General features: G+C 38.6%; 2 protein-coding genes across 3 annotated transcripts in view; one reads left to right on the plus strand and one right to left on the minus strand.

Annotated features, from left to right (window-relative positions):
• The window catches only part of Fign (fidgetin, microtubule severing factor), a 118,975-nt gene extending 106,896 nt beyond the window's left edge, over positions 1–12,079 (minus strand). Inside the window, exons 1-2 of one of the 2 annotated variants that reach the window (XM_040745461.1) lie at positions 11,686–12,079; positions 10,741–10,910 (exon numbers count right to left, since the gene is read on the minus strand). In XM_040745461.1, the coding sequence (XP_040601395.1) occupies positions 10,741–10,765 (25 nt within the window). In that variant the 5' untranslated portion in view covers positions 10,766–10,910; positions 11,686–12,079. The remainder of the gene's footprint in view (positions 1–10,740; positions 10,911–11,685) is intronic. The other variant, XM_021232951.2, reaches the window with a different exon arrangement.
• Positions 11,878–12,486, plus strand: LOC121140152 (ribosomal large subunit pseudouridine synthase B-like). The gene has a single exon (XM_040744861.1). It carries the CDS (start codon positions 11,878–11,880, stop codon positions 12,484–12,486), a length of 609 nt encoding a protein of 202 aa, XP_040600795.1.
• The last annotated feature ends 3,488 nt before the right edge of the window (positions 12,487–15,974 follow it).

Genomic DNA, 15,974 nt, shown 5'->3' on the forward strand with positions numbered 1-15,974 from the left:
TCAACCACACAACAAATGATCCTTTGGCTTTCTTTACTGTTTCCAAGACAAGGACTCTTGCTTTCTGAAGAGAAACAGAACCCTTCTCAAGGATCCTAGCTACCCAAGCTCACTAGTGAACCGAGAAACAGATCCAAATCGTTCCTTATCCATTATGGAATGCCATCTCTTTTTATGACAAAGAGACCTAAAGTTGAGCAGAGCTGAATGACTTGCCTAGGCAATCAATACAAGAGGTTTTGGGCTTCTACTGACATGTCTCCTCTTCATTATCATGCTTCATGTCTCCTGACATGCACCATTCTCTACCCTGAGAGTCAACGCATGTTGTGAACTACTTCTGGTGTGTGTTATTAACACACTTAATTCTGAATAATAATTTACATCTGTTGATAAAAATACATCTATTAAAGAAAGTGAAAATTTTATGAGTTCAGGAGATGGACAAAATGCTAGACTCATATAAGTGACTGACTTAACCAGTTTTACATTTACAATCACTTCAGGAGCTACAAGGACATAGCATTGCTTCCCCTTGACCCCACCCTCCTCCCTCAAAAAAAAAAATAACCAAACACACTAGCATCACTATTCTGGAGGAGTGTTTATGAAAATGAGAGGTTTGTTGGGGTGGGTTCTTTCTCTTTTTCTTTCTTTCTTGTGTGACCCCCTCCCCACCCAGAATCAGAATTACTACATATTCTAGACTATTCTCAAATTTGGGATCCCAACATGCATCATGATGGGAACTATGTTGCTGATTGATGACAGTAATGTCAATTCAAGAAAAAAATCAAAATTTATCTGGATAGCAATAAAAAATTTTTCATTCAAAAAGAAGCAATGCAAGAGACAAATGTCAATGAATCTTTTTCTGTAACTTTAGCTATAGGCTAAACAAATGGAGGATATCAAGGAAGAAAAGAATATCTAAGAGTAAAATTAGGTCCCATTTAGGGCATACAGGTCTTTACACAGTTTCAACTTAGGGGCAGGTAAACTGGGAATCATTGTTTTAACATAGATAATCACAAATTCTATTATTCAGAATATGATATAGAACCAGTCACTTCTTAAAGGTAGATTATAATTCACTTACATCATAGCACGCTGGTCATTAATTCCTAATAAGTGATCACTTTTGCACATAATTATATTAGCATTGAATCAGCATAATTGTAAGCGCTGTTTTCAGCAAACCCCATGGGAAAAGGACCCTGAACTCTGCCTCAACAACTTTCTCTAATTTCTTTTTCCCTTGCCTCTGACCCTCTTTATCTATCTACCAGTTGCCATTCATCAAGGATAGTTTGCTCATGACAACAAAGGCAACTTTACCCACCCCGCACAACACACACACACACACCCTAAAACCCTCTTAATTAATTCAGACCACGTCTTCATGTTCTACATATCCATATACTGGTAGATCAAGGGAAATTTGATTTTCCAGATGATCAAGTAACAACCAGCCTTGCAGATAAGTTTATAAAGAATGCAGGTCTCACCACAGTCCAGATGCACAGGTAGGTGGTACATTATAGCGCCGTAGTAGGGGGCTAGCTGAGATAGCGAGGCTCGTGGTGAGTATGCAGATAGCAAAATTGGCTGAAGCACTTTGCCCTGCCAGGAAGTAAAGGATAGCTGCAGAGGTGATTGTTAAAAATAAAGACAAATGTTTAACAACACTTATTTTGGTGCTAATGCATGTGCGTTGCAATCAACCATCCCAACAATTCCAATTCCCATGAATCACATTGTGACAGTGGTTTGGTAATGTCATTTCAAAGTATTACAGACTTGTAAAACTGTGGGGTTTTATCCATTCTGATACACAAACTCATGTCACAATTGAGGGAGGATTCCCTGTGTATCTTTAAAATTCGGTAGTATAAAATCATTTCCCCATAGAATGTTTTACTTTGATGCTAAAACAGTAACAGAATGAAAGATTTTAAAAAAAAGCATTGATTTGGTGTCTGCACTCATTAAGTAATACATTAATGATCAAAACAGAACAAAGGACTTTTGTTATTAGGTTTCCATAACAGTTTAATGTTTAAGTGTTATTGATAGAGATTGCATACCCCTCTTAAAAACTCAAGAGATTCTGCACATATTCAGAATGGCCTTTTAATGTGACACTAGCTCCAACTGAAATCTATTTCTGAAGGGTCTGCTCTCTCAGCAGATATAAGTAAGTTTTTATCAATAATTGGTTGGTTTCAAAACATTTTTTTAATTAAGGAACTTAATAGTATTCATGGTGCACTTAAAATATGCCTGAAGGCGGAAAATCTTTGCTCATATGGGCATGTAAAATTCCAAAACTGCTCTCCATGTTTTTTCAGTTCAGTTTGTGAGACAACAATTTGGCCATTTGAGGTCCCAATGTCTGCACATGGGTCATAAGGGGATCTTCTCAGCCCAATGCTTCCTGACTACCTGAGTAACATCAGTGAAATCTCTTTTGAAAAGACAGACTGAGATTCCGAGTGATGGCAAAGAATATGGTAGTTGGGGGACAGGCCACATGACCTACATCTCTTGTAAAGAAGATATAAAATTGATCCAGCTCTATGAGTCAAGAACAGAGAAGTCAGTTTTAACAGACATGCTGTCAAAAGTAAACACGGCTATTATTCTTAACAAGTTACATATTGGGTAATATTCTTTAAAAACGAGTCAGTCGTAAAATATCATTTTAAGTACTTAAAGTCATGAATACGTACCTCTGCTTGAATGTGATTTTTCATTTTCCAGGAAAGGATACATTCTCTAACTAGCCCCGTTAACCTAATTCCTCATAAAAATACCAAAACATCCCTGCCATGAATACCCCCATAAAGAAATGTATGCTCCTGCATGCACAAGTGGATATTCCACTTAGATAGTAAAATCTATAGTTCTTTTTTAAATGATTCCCTAAGATCCCTATAATATATAGCAGTGAAATTTTCCACCTCCCAAAAAGGCATCCAGAGTTTACAAGCAGCCAAGCTGTTCTTTCAATACTCTACTTCTCCAGTCATACATTTCTATTCAAAAGTATTAACTAGTAAGCATAAAAGGATAAAAGTAGCCTGATTGATTAACCATGTTTGTTTCATCATAAAATGGAGATTAAAATGAAAATGGCTTCCATATCAAGGTGATTTTTTTATCCTACTGAAAATACTTATCTGATAAGATTAAAATCAGTGAATCATACCTAATTAAGATTTATAATTTAGCATCATTGAGGAATGTGATCTGGGAGAAAGTGTTTTTTCTTAACTTCAATTTAAACAGGGAAAAGAGAATGCAGAGGAAATAAAAAAAAAGTACTGCAGTCAGAGTAGCCTACCACAACACCACATGTTTAACAAGATTTGAGGCTTAATTAGTTTTGAAGCCAAACATTTAATATGAACATATAATAAAAGATAGGAGTAAGCTAAAAAAAAGATCAGCCTTGGAAGTGTATTACAGAAGCTGTAGACAAAGCACAGAATATTGAGAAATATGAATTGATGAGCACCCAAATACAATATTCCACATTTACAATGTCCTTCATGTAGAAGATCCCTAAAGGGTGGGTTAAAATACTTCTTTTCAGCTTTCTTTCTTTAGAGTATATATCAATGGAGAGAACAACCCCTCATTGTTACTCAGAAGGAAGGCGTTTCTTCCCAGGACTCTATAGTATTACGACAAAGTCTCACAAGGCATTCAAAATAAGTTCCAATTTTCCCTTCCTCTAAAATATCTTTAAAGCCCCCTTCTCCACCCCAGTCCTGGGTTACATAAAAGACGAGTGGCTTTTCCCCAGCTCTTTGATATCTTCTTTCTGGCAAGACTGATCTGATATAAGAACTACCTTTTGAAAATAAATGGCCCAACTTCAAGTGTGCTCAAATCCACACTTGCTGGCCATTCCATCATACCTCAGTCTTTATCTGAAATGCTGCTTGGCTTCAAGATGCAGTTTTGGGGCACCTCAGTATAAAACATCTTTTTATTGTGCAGTGCAGTGGGACACAATAATTTCAATGTTTTTTTTTTGTTTTATTTGGTTTTGTTTTCAGCCCATTTGCAAAGAATGGACAAAGCTAAGTAGAAGTGTCCACACCCAGTAACTACAAGTCAGAGGGAGAAAGGGTATTTCAATGCAAGTGGAAAAAGTAACTTCACAATTTGAATGAAATTACCATCAACTGCAGGGCTTAGCACTCCTGCATGAAAGAGTTGCTGTCCCCTTTAGCATTCCTGTCACCACAGTTATGTAGCTACAATGCTACCTCTTCATGTCAAAATACCAACACTGATACTAACATAATAAGGTGATTATTTTTGTGTTTGTCCTTCTTCCCTGACTGTCACTCTATGAGCTGTGGTTTAATTATTTTTAATGGTCAGGATTTTAAATACATTTAGATATCTTTAGATTTCTTGACCTTAGGAAAGGGTAGAGGTGGTACAAGGCCACTAAGAACCATCCAGGCTCTTATTATAAATCTCTCCGCAATAATTCCTCTGTGCTTAGGGTATACCCACTTAAGCATGTACTACCTATGTTCACATAATCAAAACCACCAAGATCACATGAGCACAAACAATCATGAGATAAAACAAGAACAAAACAATATGAGATTAAAACAAATAGATCAGTTCCAGGGTAAAAATAGAAGTACCCCAAATCCTATTATTATATCTGTTCTGTTTAACAACTTCCATTAGTACCCTTTTAGGCAGAACCAAATCGAATAAATGGAATAACCAGTCTCCTTGTCGAAAACCAGTGATTTCCCCAAAGCTGTCCCTTAATACACTTTGTACACAGTAAAGCCAAGTATAGCCTCATTGCCCTGTGACCTCAGCAGGCTCAAGGACCCCAACAGAAGGGCTTTGCACTTGCTGGAATGCTGTGTTGTGGCTGTCTTAAAATTATGAATAATTTTAAAACAAGCTATCTCACGTGATAATTGTGTGATGATCCCTATAAAATGAGGAAGATGGTCCTAGCCGATGACTACAGCATTTGCAGATGAATAAAAAATAATGAAGAATAACACAAATTTCCTGCAATGTAAAGGACACCATGACTATACATAGCAGTGCTTTTCAAATCTAATTCCACATGTTACTGTTTCCCTGCATAATATTTTCTCGGGAACCAATGCAGGAAAGTACAGGTCATTCATTCTCCAAGGAGTTACAGTCACACATGCACAACATTCAACTGTCAATGATTTTTAAAGCATCAAGTTGATATAAGTCGATTTAGTTTATTCTAGAAAAACAAGAATGGTTTCTGTGGGGAAAGTAAAATGCATGTTCTGTTCCCTCACCAGCAATATTTCTATAAACCATTCTGACAAATACATAAATCAATGGCAGAGACCAAAATCCATAGAAAAGAAACTGAGGAAAGTATTTTCAACATTAAGATACTAAAGAGAAAATTTTTATGAGTGTTTTAAAATTTATATTTTGCATCAAAAAATCTTTATTTGTTAATGACATACTAATAAATTATATATCACTAATAACTTTCAATAACAGCTACTCATATTATGAAAATAAGAACAAAATCTTAAAATGAACCAAAATTTCTAAGATTATTTACTTTTATGTTTTTCTAAAAAAGTCTCTTATTTTCCCCCCAAACAAAAATAAATGAGTTAGAGGGCAAAAAATAGGTTAAACTTGGGCCTCTGTATAATAAATCATGCATTCTACTTTACAGCAGTATCAGTTTTAAAGTGTGATTAGAAGGAGAGATAGTGCAAATGCTAAAATACGAGCGAGCACATCCGTTTATCCATCAGTTGACAGGGATCCATAAGAACTGAAATTACCCTTTGGAGTGCCTCTGAGAAGCACTTCCCCAACAGTTAATCACATGCAACAAGAAACAAAGTGTCAATATTCCAGCAACAGGACAACAAGCAGATTTGATGCATGAAATATGTAAATATTATTCACAGAGCATGCCAGATGATATCTAGTGTTTGATGGCTTCAGATCAGTTGTCTGTTCTGCCCCCTCAGTTGGAGTGACCACTAGTCAACAGGTATCCAAGGGGCATGCCAGGGCTGGGCAGGCACCTGTGGTTTTCGCCTAAAGAACCTAGCATACCCACCTGCTTTCGATTTGCTGTAAGTCTACAAGTACCATCCGTCTTTAGCATGCTCTGACAACTCCTTATTGTCACTTTTTATTCTATTCTTATTTTTCACTAGGGGTCTTTTAGTAAACAGCTTACAGTTATTTAAATGGCAACAGCAAAAACAAGAATTAGCAGTCAGCATTCCTGTCATAGAGACTATGCTTGAATTTTCTACAGAAACTTAAATGGAAAAAAAGGGTAAAAAAATGAAATAAGATTAAGAAAAAACAGGAGAGAAAAAGAAGACAAATAAAATTCAACCATGAAAACATTTACTGAGGATACCATTTAATTGTATTCTTTATAAGGAAAAGAAGTATATGCCTGTGTGTTCATAAGTTATCAATTTTTGAACTGCAGTCTTCCCAGGAAAGAAATAGCTAAGTACAAATGACAATAGAATATTAGCTTCTATATATCTCTATAGAAAGAATCATGCAACATGTTTAATTGCATGCTCTACTGATCTATTTACTTATTCTAATTTATGGATAACTCAAACAACAGCTAATATAGTAATTAGTGAAACCTTCTCCAATAGTAATGGCCAATATTTCCACAAATGTCTGCAACAAATTTTGTTACCAAAAATATATAAATCAATTTAAATTATTGGTAATTAAATGTATTATCTCCACAACAATGCCTGTGGCACTTTATAAAGTGCTATATGGAATTCAGGCAGAGGAGTCTATCGATCAAAGGTAAAAGCTGCAGGCATTCCTGTAAAAGAAAGGCTCTAAGAACAACTAGAAAGTTCCAAACAAAAAAGGCCTGCAATTGTTTCAAATACACCTAATAATTCTGCTGATTTGGGACAATTAAAACTGATTACTTAATTAGGCAATCATTAGGCTTCCAAAAACACTGACAGAAACAGGGAGTTCAGAGTTCCACCGTCACCTGGAAATGGCAATCCTGAAACCCACTGCAAACTTTCAGCCTCTGCCTCTCCAGATAACCTGAGCAAGCTAGTGACATCCAAAGCACGACAGCCTGGAGCTCGGGGAACAAAACAATTTACCAGTAAGGAAATGATGCACTTCTTTCAGGAGGGTGAATCTCTAAACTATGTTAGAAGGAGCAGATAGTACCTCAGATTGTCTCTGTGGAGTCCTCCAGAAGCTGCAGCTCTTCTGCTCTGAGCACATGCTTCTATTAGCTGGAGATAATTAATGAAATTTCTACTCTCTTGCATGCCTATCAGACGCACCAGCCTACAAAATGCTGGCCAAAGTTCCTCACAACAACAACAACGACAAGAAAGATTTTCTGCTAAAAGCTCAACTGCGGGAGTCTTGAATATAACTTAAAAAAAGAAAGAAGGAAAGGAAGAAATTCTGTTTGTACCTAGAGCAACGATTAGATGCTGTTTCCAGAACGTCACAGATTCAGTGTGAGAAGAAAAAATAAAATATGTTTTAATGTTTAGTGAAGTAATTCCAAAAGACCCTATTTAGGAGAAAAGCAAAGCGAGTCTACTCACATGTACAGCTTCCAAACAAAAGTCTCACCCTCTTCCAGGAAAACAACAATGAGATTGTATTACCCTGCTATGATTCTTTCATTTCAGACATGATTAATTAGCAAGTATTACACTCCTCAAAACTCCCACCACACTCTCGCCTGCTTTTTTTTAATAGAGTGCACGAGAGAACAAGTGACCACCAGCACTGTAAGGCAGGTATCCAAAAACTCTACCTCAAAGAAATATGTTTCCATCTTTGCTTATAAAAAAAGAAAAAGAAAAAGAAAGCAAACCTCTTTTAGCTGTCTTTACAAAATAGTTTTTTGGGAAAAAAAGCTGGGTCATCATTTTAACAATGTTTTTAAATTTTAAATAATTCATGCACTGTATTCAGGAAAATGTGCCACACTTAAGTGGCACCCCTATTTTCAAACTGAGACTCTAAAGGACTTTTAAGTCTGTATAGTTTCATACTGATAACCAACCACATGCAAAATTAATAAACAGTAGTAATGGAACATGCATGCATGTTTGGAAACAGAGTTGAAAGGAGATAAAAATGAGTACTTTGCCAAATAAAAGTTAATATGTCGCAATTACAATGAAAAGCACACCGAGTAAAAGAATAAAGAAAAGAACTCAATATTTAAATGAATGAAAAGTACTGACTCTCAATGTCTTTCCAAACAAGCTTGCAAAATAACTTTCGTTGCAAGCAATCTCTTTTCAAAATGTCCATATTAATCAAGAAGCTGCTCATAACTGAAGGTGTTATAAATGTGTGGTTGAACAACCATTCATTGAGAAAGCCTGAGGTTTCCCCTGAAGCCTTTTACCAACTGTGATGGCTAGAAAACTTCACACATAGTACAGTCTAACAAATAGATCTTGTTGGTTCCAGGAAACAATTTTTTAAAAATCTATATTGGTCAAAATATCCTTGTTTTTTCTCCCCGTTGTATTAAATTTAGGATCAAAAGCATCAAAGGAGCTCCCACCTCGGACCTAACTTCCAGAGGATCAATGTGACAAGGCAGTGCCTGATAGATGTTTCTCTTGATAAACGACTTGTTCAAAAGAGACATTGTAGCTTTCATTTCCTGACCACAACACACTTTTAATTTGCAACAGCAGAGCTGCTGAGTGTAGGCACTTGCCCACTTTGTAGCCTTTTAGGTTTGTGGCTCTGGTTCCTTTAGGCCACACGTTAGAGATAAACAAAATCTAAAAACAATCCAAGTGATAGAAAAATAGAAGCCACTAGGGCCCATAAATGCATATATGCATGTGTCTACTTTCTATACACATGTATATATATGTATATATATGTATACGTTGTACACACACCCACACACTACCAGATTCCAATGACATTTGGACATCATTTGCACACCCGACATTTAAACACAAGGAGAAATAAATTATCTGACTATTACTTAATAGTAAGCAAAGTGTAGTCTCAGAGCAATTTACATACTAAAATTTGCTATTACGTGCCTTCAATGGTATTGTTGCCAGTGCGTGCTTATACTTATTATTGCAATAATGAGTACTACTACTATCCAGAAACCATGTTTAAGTATCAATACGGTGAACAGTCAAACCATCCAATTTCTGCTCTCAGCACATTGTCCGAGCTCCGATTTAAAATTTATAAATGTAATATCCTCCTGATCACAGGCAGCAGCCCAATCTGCTCTGAATATATATTACAGCTTTAACATCACAGAGGGAAATCGCCCATCTGGCAATCCCATTCGCTCCAACAGCTCCAGGGGAAAAAAAAAAGCTGTGCTCTCTCCTCCTTAAAACATTTCTCAGGGCAAATTATGTGCATCTAAAATAAACAGTCTTCTTATTGATCGATTCAAAGTCAACAAGTTCCAAATGCAAAATCCAATCAAATCCTTCCTATCCTGCAAGTGTGGGGTGTGTTTTGTCCTATAGTCAGCAGAGCCCAGGCAGAAGTGCCTGCCGCGCTGCGAGTGCTGAAGTCCCTTTCCTAGTATTCTCATTTGTGTTGTGAGAAAGCAGTGGCCACACTACAGATGCCTGGCAGCTTTGCCCCTCTCATTTCTTTCTTTTATTTCTTGCCCTCCTTTCATACTTTTGAAGAGAAATCCATGGCATGGGGTAAATGTAACAACAGCAACAAAAAAAAAAATCAGTTTAAAGTGCACATCTTCTTTGGTCATGCAAAGTACTTTCCATCTTTTTGTTGTTGCCCCCTTTTAGTCTTAATTGAATATCACTAAGTATATACACAGTACAGCCATGAGAGCTATTGAAAAATCCCTCTCACTCTATTTAACTGACTTTATTTTTTTTAAGACAGAGGAAAGAGTGATTTCATGTAAAGTCAATCCAGTGCCTGATTATTTAATTCTGTCACAGGTTAGAAGTAAAAAGTGCTGACAGACAGACAAGTGAATGGCAAGATGAGAAAAATAAACTGCCACTGTTTCTTATAAGGCATTAAAGACTTGAGTAATCAAAATATATGCACTTACGTATCTTATTTTTCATTTAAAAGATACACCTTCACTCATTCATCCAAAGGGAAGGGGGGGTCCATGCAGCAGAACCGATTAGATTACTCCATAAAGTGCAATCAAGAGAGCAGGCAGTCAAATTCCATTAATAGGTTGAGAAAAAAGAAAAAGAAAATTCCATCCAGTCCTGTGTACACACACACACACACACACACACACACACACTCATTAGTTAGCAATCTTTGCCCCACACTCTCCATCCAGCTGCCCCCCCACCCAAAAACAACACCAAAAAATCCCACCCTCAGTTAAACTAATTTACATACCATTTGACTTCAGCTCTATAGAGAGCATTGCCAGAAACATGCAACTTTAAGATTAGAGCTAAAACCATTGAAAGTATCCTGTCCGAAAGTAATGTATTAATCAAAACTAAAACACATAAACAAGTGATAGCAAATGCAAAAAAAGCACAGTGACAGATTAAAATAAACAGATATACACATATTTAAAAAGAACAGTACATCGTGAGCATCTGATTCCCAAGCAGTCTCCAATGGTTTTATCATGCTACTTAATGTGCCTTCCCTATTTAAATGCAAAGGAAGTAAATTCCAAAACTGACATACCATAAACACTGGTGCTACTGATCATTTCTTGCTGGTAGCACAAAAAGCTGAATTGGATTTCTCACAAGCAGGAATTCCAAAGGTTGCTTTTCATTAAAGCCACTTTTCCTCTCAGCTATCAAATGTCACTGCCTTGAAACGTGGGCCCTTTCGTCAGGTATTCATTTAACCTACATGCATATAATTAAGGGGGAAAGCAACATCAACAAAAAGGGGATCTCAGATCACAGGAGAAGAAAGAGAGGAAAAAAAGCACATGACCAGGAATGCAAGTCCATGTCAATTTCACTCACTCCCATTGAAACTAACAAGAGCTCCGGGGAGGACGGTAATAGGATCAGTGGATTGTATATACCATTAAATTATACATCTTTCTCTCCCGTTCCTTGCCAACAATACGCCCACCACGCTGTACCCCCTCCCGGATGATGTGCTTACATTTTTCTGCAACCGATCCTCTGACATTTTTCTCGATTCCCCCAGCCACGAGATTGTAATTTAACCTCAACTTTTTGTGTGTGTGCAAGATTCTTATTTACACTTCGTATTTACTTAGAAGTTAGTTCCCGAAGAAAGTCTAGCCCCACCCTATGGCTCCGCTTTCTTATTTTTTTATTTTTTGAAGTAAAAAAAAAATAGTAGTAAGTAAGCCCAATATCGCGAAAAGCGAGATTCTTGCAGTCACGAACTCTTAATCCCATACTATTGTTACCATGATTAAGCTGCAGAAATATGCATCATAATGTTTCAGGGCTACTTTGTAAGGAGAAATTAGACAGCAGGTTGGCGTACAGAATAGAAACGAATGCAAATTAAATTTACTGTTTACGGCACAACTCAGAGACCTCTTCTCACTACAGGTCTTGGATCTATCTATATTCTTTAAAAATAAAACAAAAACAAAAAATTTAAACAGATGGTAGAAAACTACGAAGCTCTCCTTACCTGGACGCGCGGAGCGAGCTCCCGATAGGTTAGCGTAGCATCGATCCGATGTGTTTGCTGATGAATGGAAGCTAGGGTTAAGTGAAGGTGCCTATGATTTGAAATCATTCCAAGTTTTTGAAGGGAAGACGGACTGCAGCCTCTGCCATGTTGGAATTTCAAACCCAAAACAGCTGCTTGGAAGGAGCCAGCATGCCAGAGGCTGAGCGCAGGCGCAGAGCGCCGCCGAGCCAAATTCAAATCACTTTCACACTAAGAGCCAAAGATCAGTTTTCAAAGGAGAGAGGGAGAAAGAGACGCAGGCGGCCGCGCGGCCGGGCGTCGGGAGGCAGTGGCGAGAGGCGGGCGTTGGAGCGCGGCGGTCCGGGAGCCCCGGGAGGGAGCGGCAGCGCGGGCCAGGGCTGCAGGGGGAGCGGAGGCGGGAGGCGGCGAGCGGCGCCCGGCCGCGGGCAGGGAGGGCGCAATGGCCGGCCGCCGGGTCATGTTACACGGCCCGGGCCTCGGCGGCCGCCCAGCCTCACAACCGCGCTCCCGCGGCCCGGAGGGGGCCCCGGGGTCATGCCGGCGCTCGGGGACGCGGAGCTCGGCCCAGCCCGCGCGCGGGGAGCGACGCCCCCGGGAGAAGCGGGCCTGGGTGTCCACGCGCGATCGCGCGCCCCCGAGGGCCCCTCCCAGGGCCTCCGGTCACCGCCGGGACCGGGCCAGCCCTCCCTCCTCCGCTGCGCGCACGGGACGGGACGCGGAGCCGGGACCACCCCAGCGCCCTGGTCCCCGAGGCCCCCCGCAGCAGCCAGAAAATGACTTTATCTGCTAGGCAGAGGCAAGTTGGGGAGGCACAGCAGCTTGAACCCACTTCTTCGCAGCTGCCTCCCCGCGAATAAATAAAACCCTAAGTGTCTAGGTGTGCGGTCCCCTCTCGAGCTCCCTGGCTCCCCTCCCTACCTCCCCCAGGCGGCTCGGGCAGGGGAAAACAGCGCCCGGGGGGCCCTCGGTGCGAGCTGCTAGTACTCAGGCAGAGACCTGGGGTTTCAGCTTTCCCAGCCCCCCGCTATGGAGCAATCTAGGGACCCAGGAGAAGGAAGAGAGTCGGGGCTTTGTGGTGCTGGGAGCTGAGGAAGAATGAAATGTGCAGTTGAGTGTGTGGCTCGCATCCCAGGGAGCAGTGCCGTGCTGATTGTCTGTGGCTGAGATAGCCTTTTGTTCGCAACATAAGGTTTAAGAAACACACACACGTTTTCTGGGGTCTCTTGTTAGATGTAAATGTGCTGCATCCAGACGCTTACTATGCAGTGTAAGCTCAGTTGGTTTACTAATCACCCCGCCCCACCCCCAAACAATCAGGATCATTTGAATGGGAACCTCATTCAGACTTCTAGGCTGAGAGGATTGCCTTCAACCTATTTCATCCTAGACTAGCCAACCATCCAACTGAGATAATAAAGCAAACAATAACATTTGATCATGATGTCTACGAGATAATGTGCCCGGCAAAGTTCTTAAGGAATTGTAATGAGAGAAAAAGAGAGTTGGGTAATAATTTCTCTTCATTTTCATTAAATATGGCTTTAATAGATAAATGGTGAGTTTATACTTTGGCCTGGTGGACATCCAGTCCTCTATATTTCAACTAAACTAAGAATGAAAAAGGCAAATTATACATTCGACCAGGAGGCCATCTAGCTGAAAATGTTACCTTTGAAGGTTGGAGCTGAAAATGCACTTGTTTAGGGCGAATGCCCTTCCTAAGTGTTCACTACTCCGTCAGCTTCTCGCTGGGGCTTTACCAGACTGAATGGCTGCTTTCATAAAAGGCCAAATATATACTTAGAAATTAATTTCATTCTTCATTTGAGATTTTCTTGCATCTCAATAGATACATTTATCACAATAAAAAATCAAATGGTTAACCCTGAGTAGATGACAATTTGAAAGCAGAAAGAGTGGCTGCAAAAATATTTGCAAGGAATGAAATTTCTATTTGGAGTTGATTTTGACCTTCCTAAAATTGTAAATAAAGCATAAAACTTTATTCTGAGGCGGCAGAGAACACTGAGATGCTTCTCTTTACATTTTAGAAGACAAAATTTAAAAGGATACAAAGAAATAAATGTAGGAAAGTATCTGTGGGTCACTGTTGGAGAATGTGCAGATGATTGTTTTATAATCTTCAAATAACTCTTAATTTCGTTTATTACCCATTCGTGGGGTGACACACAGAAGTCTCTTGTACATATATAGATGCTTTGTGTGCCAGATAGGTGGATTGCTCTTTCCTTGTCTGCTGAAACCAATTGTTAATAAGATCTAAGATCTAATCAACCTCCAACACTAAATTCCAAGGACTGAAATTAGAGTGCCTGGTCTAGCTCAGAATACACACACACACACACACACACACACACACACACATGAATACATACATACATACATATCACCAAACAGTGAACACAAATACAATGCATTGCAATGACAGGCTTAAAGCAATTTGCTAGAGTAATCTAAAACAAAATAGTCCTTAGCCTTTAAAGGGGAAAGGGAAATGTATGGTGAGGAAAAGTTCATTAACAGATAATAGCTAGAATTTTCTTCAATTTCCTTATGTATTCATTGAAATATTATTAAATCCATTGTTCAACCTACCAGTGAATATAATTTAACTGTGAAGTTACAAAAAGGAAAACTCTTCAATATTTACAGAGTTTTTCATTGTCCAAAAATCTAACATAACCTAGAGGAAAAGGGTCTCACAAAAAAACATACTCGTTGTAGAGTCACATAGATAACAAAAACCCACAGGGAACTTGTACTGACTGATTTCTAACTTTCACTTCTAGATATAAGCAAAAGTTGCTTTTCTACAATTACTTGATGTAAAATAAAAAAAATGTTTTTCACATGGGTTTTATGGCTTTGCCCGCCTTGTATATATATTTTTTGTGACACTCTCTTGAGGTGTGTGCTAAGAATAAATAGCATTGTAGTAGCCATCCTATTCTATCCTTATTCATCATTAAACCTGCGTATCTTGTCTGGCAGCAACTGATATCCTTTTCTATAATGTATTATATAACTTTCCCTGCAAAACATGAGAATTAGAAATTAAACATGGATTGATCTTTTAATCAAGGAAACGGCTAATACAGGAAGAACCAATGATTTATTTTTCCTGTTGTACTCCTGACACTTTGCATTTCATCTTGACTTTTTAAACTATAGAGACATTAAAACATAAACAATTGTATTTGAACAAGTTGCATTTCTATGTGGTACATCCTGGCTAGGGCTTTTTAAGACAAATCAGAAGAACAGGGTCTGACTATTGTTCTCCTTGAGAATCGGTAAGGGACCTACCATATATGTCAGTACATATGGGTATATTTTTCAAGCTGCAAAAGAGCTCTGCTCTACCTCATCACCATCCCCAAGATAGTATAAGCAATAACAAAAGTGGAAAGTAAGACAATAATGAAGGAGGTACCTGAATGTGATTCTGCAGATGACTGTCTCCTGACCCTCACTAGACTAAGGGAGGTCTAAGCAAGGGAAGACATAGGATGGGTATTCATGTCACAGAGAGAAAAGCAAGATGACCTCAGACACAGGCAGGAAGAAGGAAACAAACATTGGATACTTTACAGAAAAGACAGCATGGTGGGCTACTGTATACAATTATCATAAAATGTTATACATAATTTGATTTTTAACTACTATATTTTAATTTGAAATTTAAGTTTAACATATTTTCATAAAATAAACAAGTCTTCTTCTAAACTGTTTGGTAGCCACTCACTAAAAGTCAGGCAATCTTATTTTATTTTAAGCAAATCCTCCAGGAATGAAAATTGTCATGCAATAATTTTTGATGCATCCTTAAAATTGAAGATTATTTAAAGGATCATTGTCTGCACTTGAATCCAGCTAAGGTGATTCAGAAGTTTTTTTAATGCAACCCCCACCTCCCATGAGAAGCCTGCGTAGACCTTGCCTTTATTGAGTAAAATTACTGAAATTGTTCAGAATTACACTTGAATGCAGACACTGTCAAACAGGGCTAGGATATTTCATGTAGACTTCTACTGACCCAGCCCATGCTGGGGTGATATTCACTTGAAGTACTCTTTTAGTTATGGAGAGATATATTCTTCAGACAACACATGAGAATATGTTTTTTCAGTTTTTCATTCACATATATTTGAAGTATCCATATGTTTGCTTGCAACCTCTGTGTTTATACTTAACATGGCTAAAGATACAGTGCTAAAAATTGCAGAACATATAAACTAAACTGA

The sequence above is a fragment of the Mesocricetus auratus genome, unplaced genomic scaffold (genome assembly GCF_017639785.1).
Source record: "Mesocricetus auratus isolate SY011 unplaced genomic scaffold, BCM_Maur_2.0 Super-Scaffold_100004, whole genome shotgun sequence".
NCBI lineage: Eukaryota > Metazoa > Chordata > Mammalia > Rodentia > Cricetidae > Mesocricetus > Mesocricetus auratus.

Excerpts from the sequence above, each read along its gene's own strand:
- LOC121140152 (XM_040744861.1), top strand. The coding sequence starts at position 11,878 with ATGCCAGAGGCTGAGCGCAGGCGCAGAGCGCCGCCGAGCCAAATTCAA.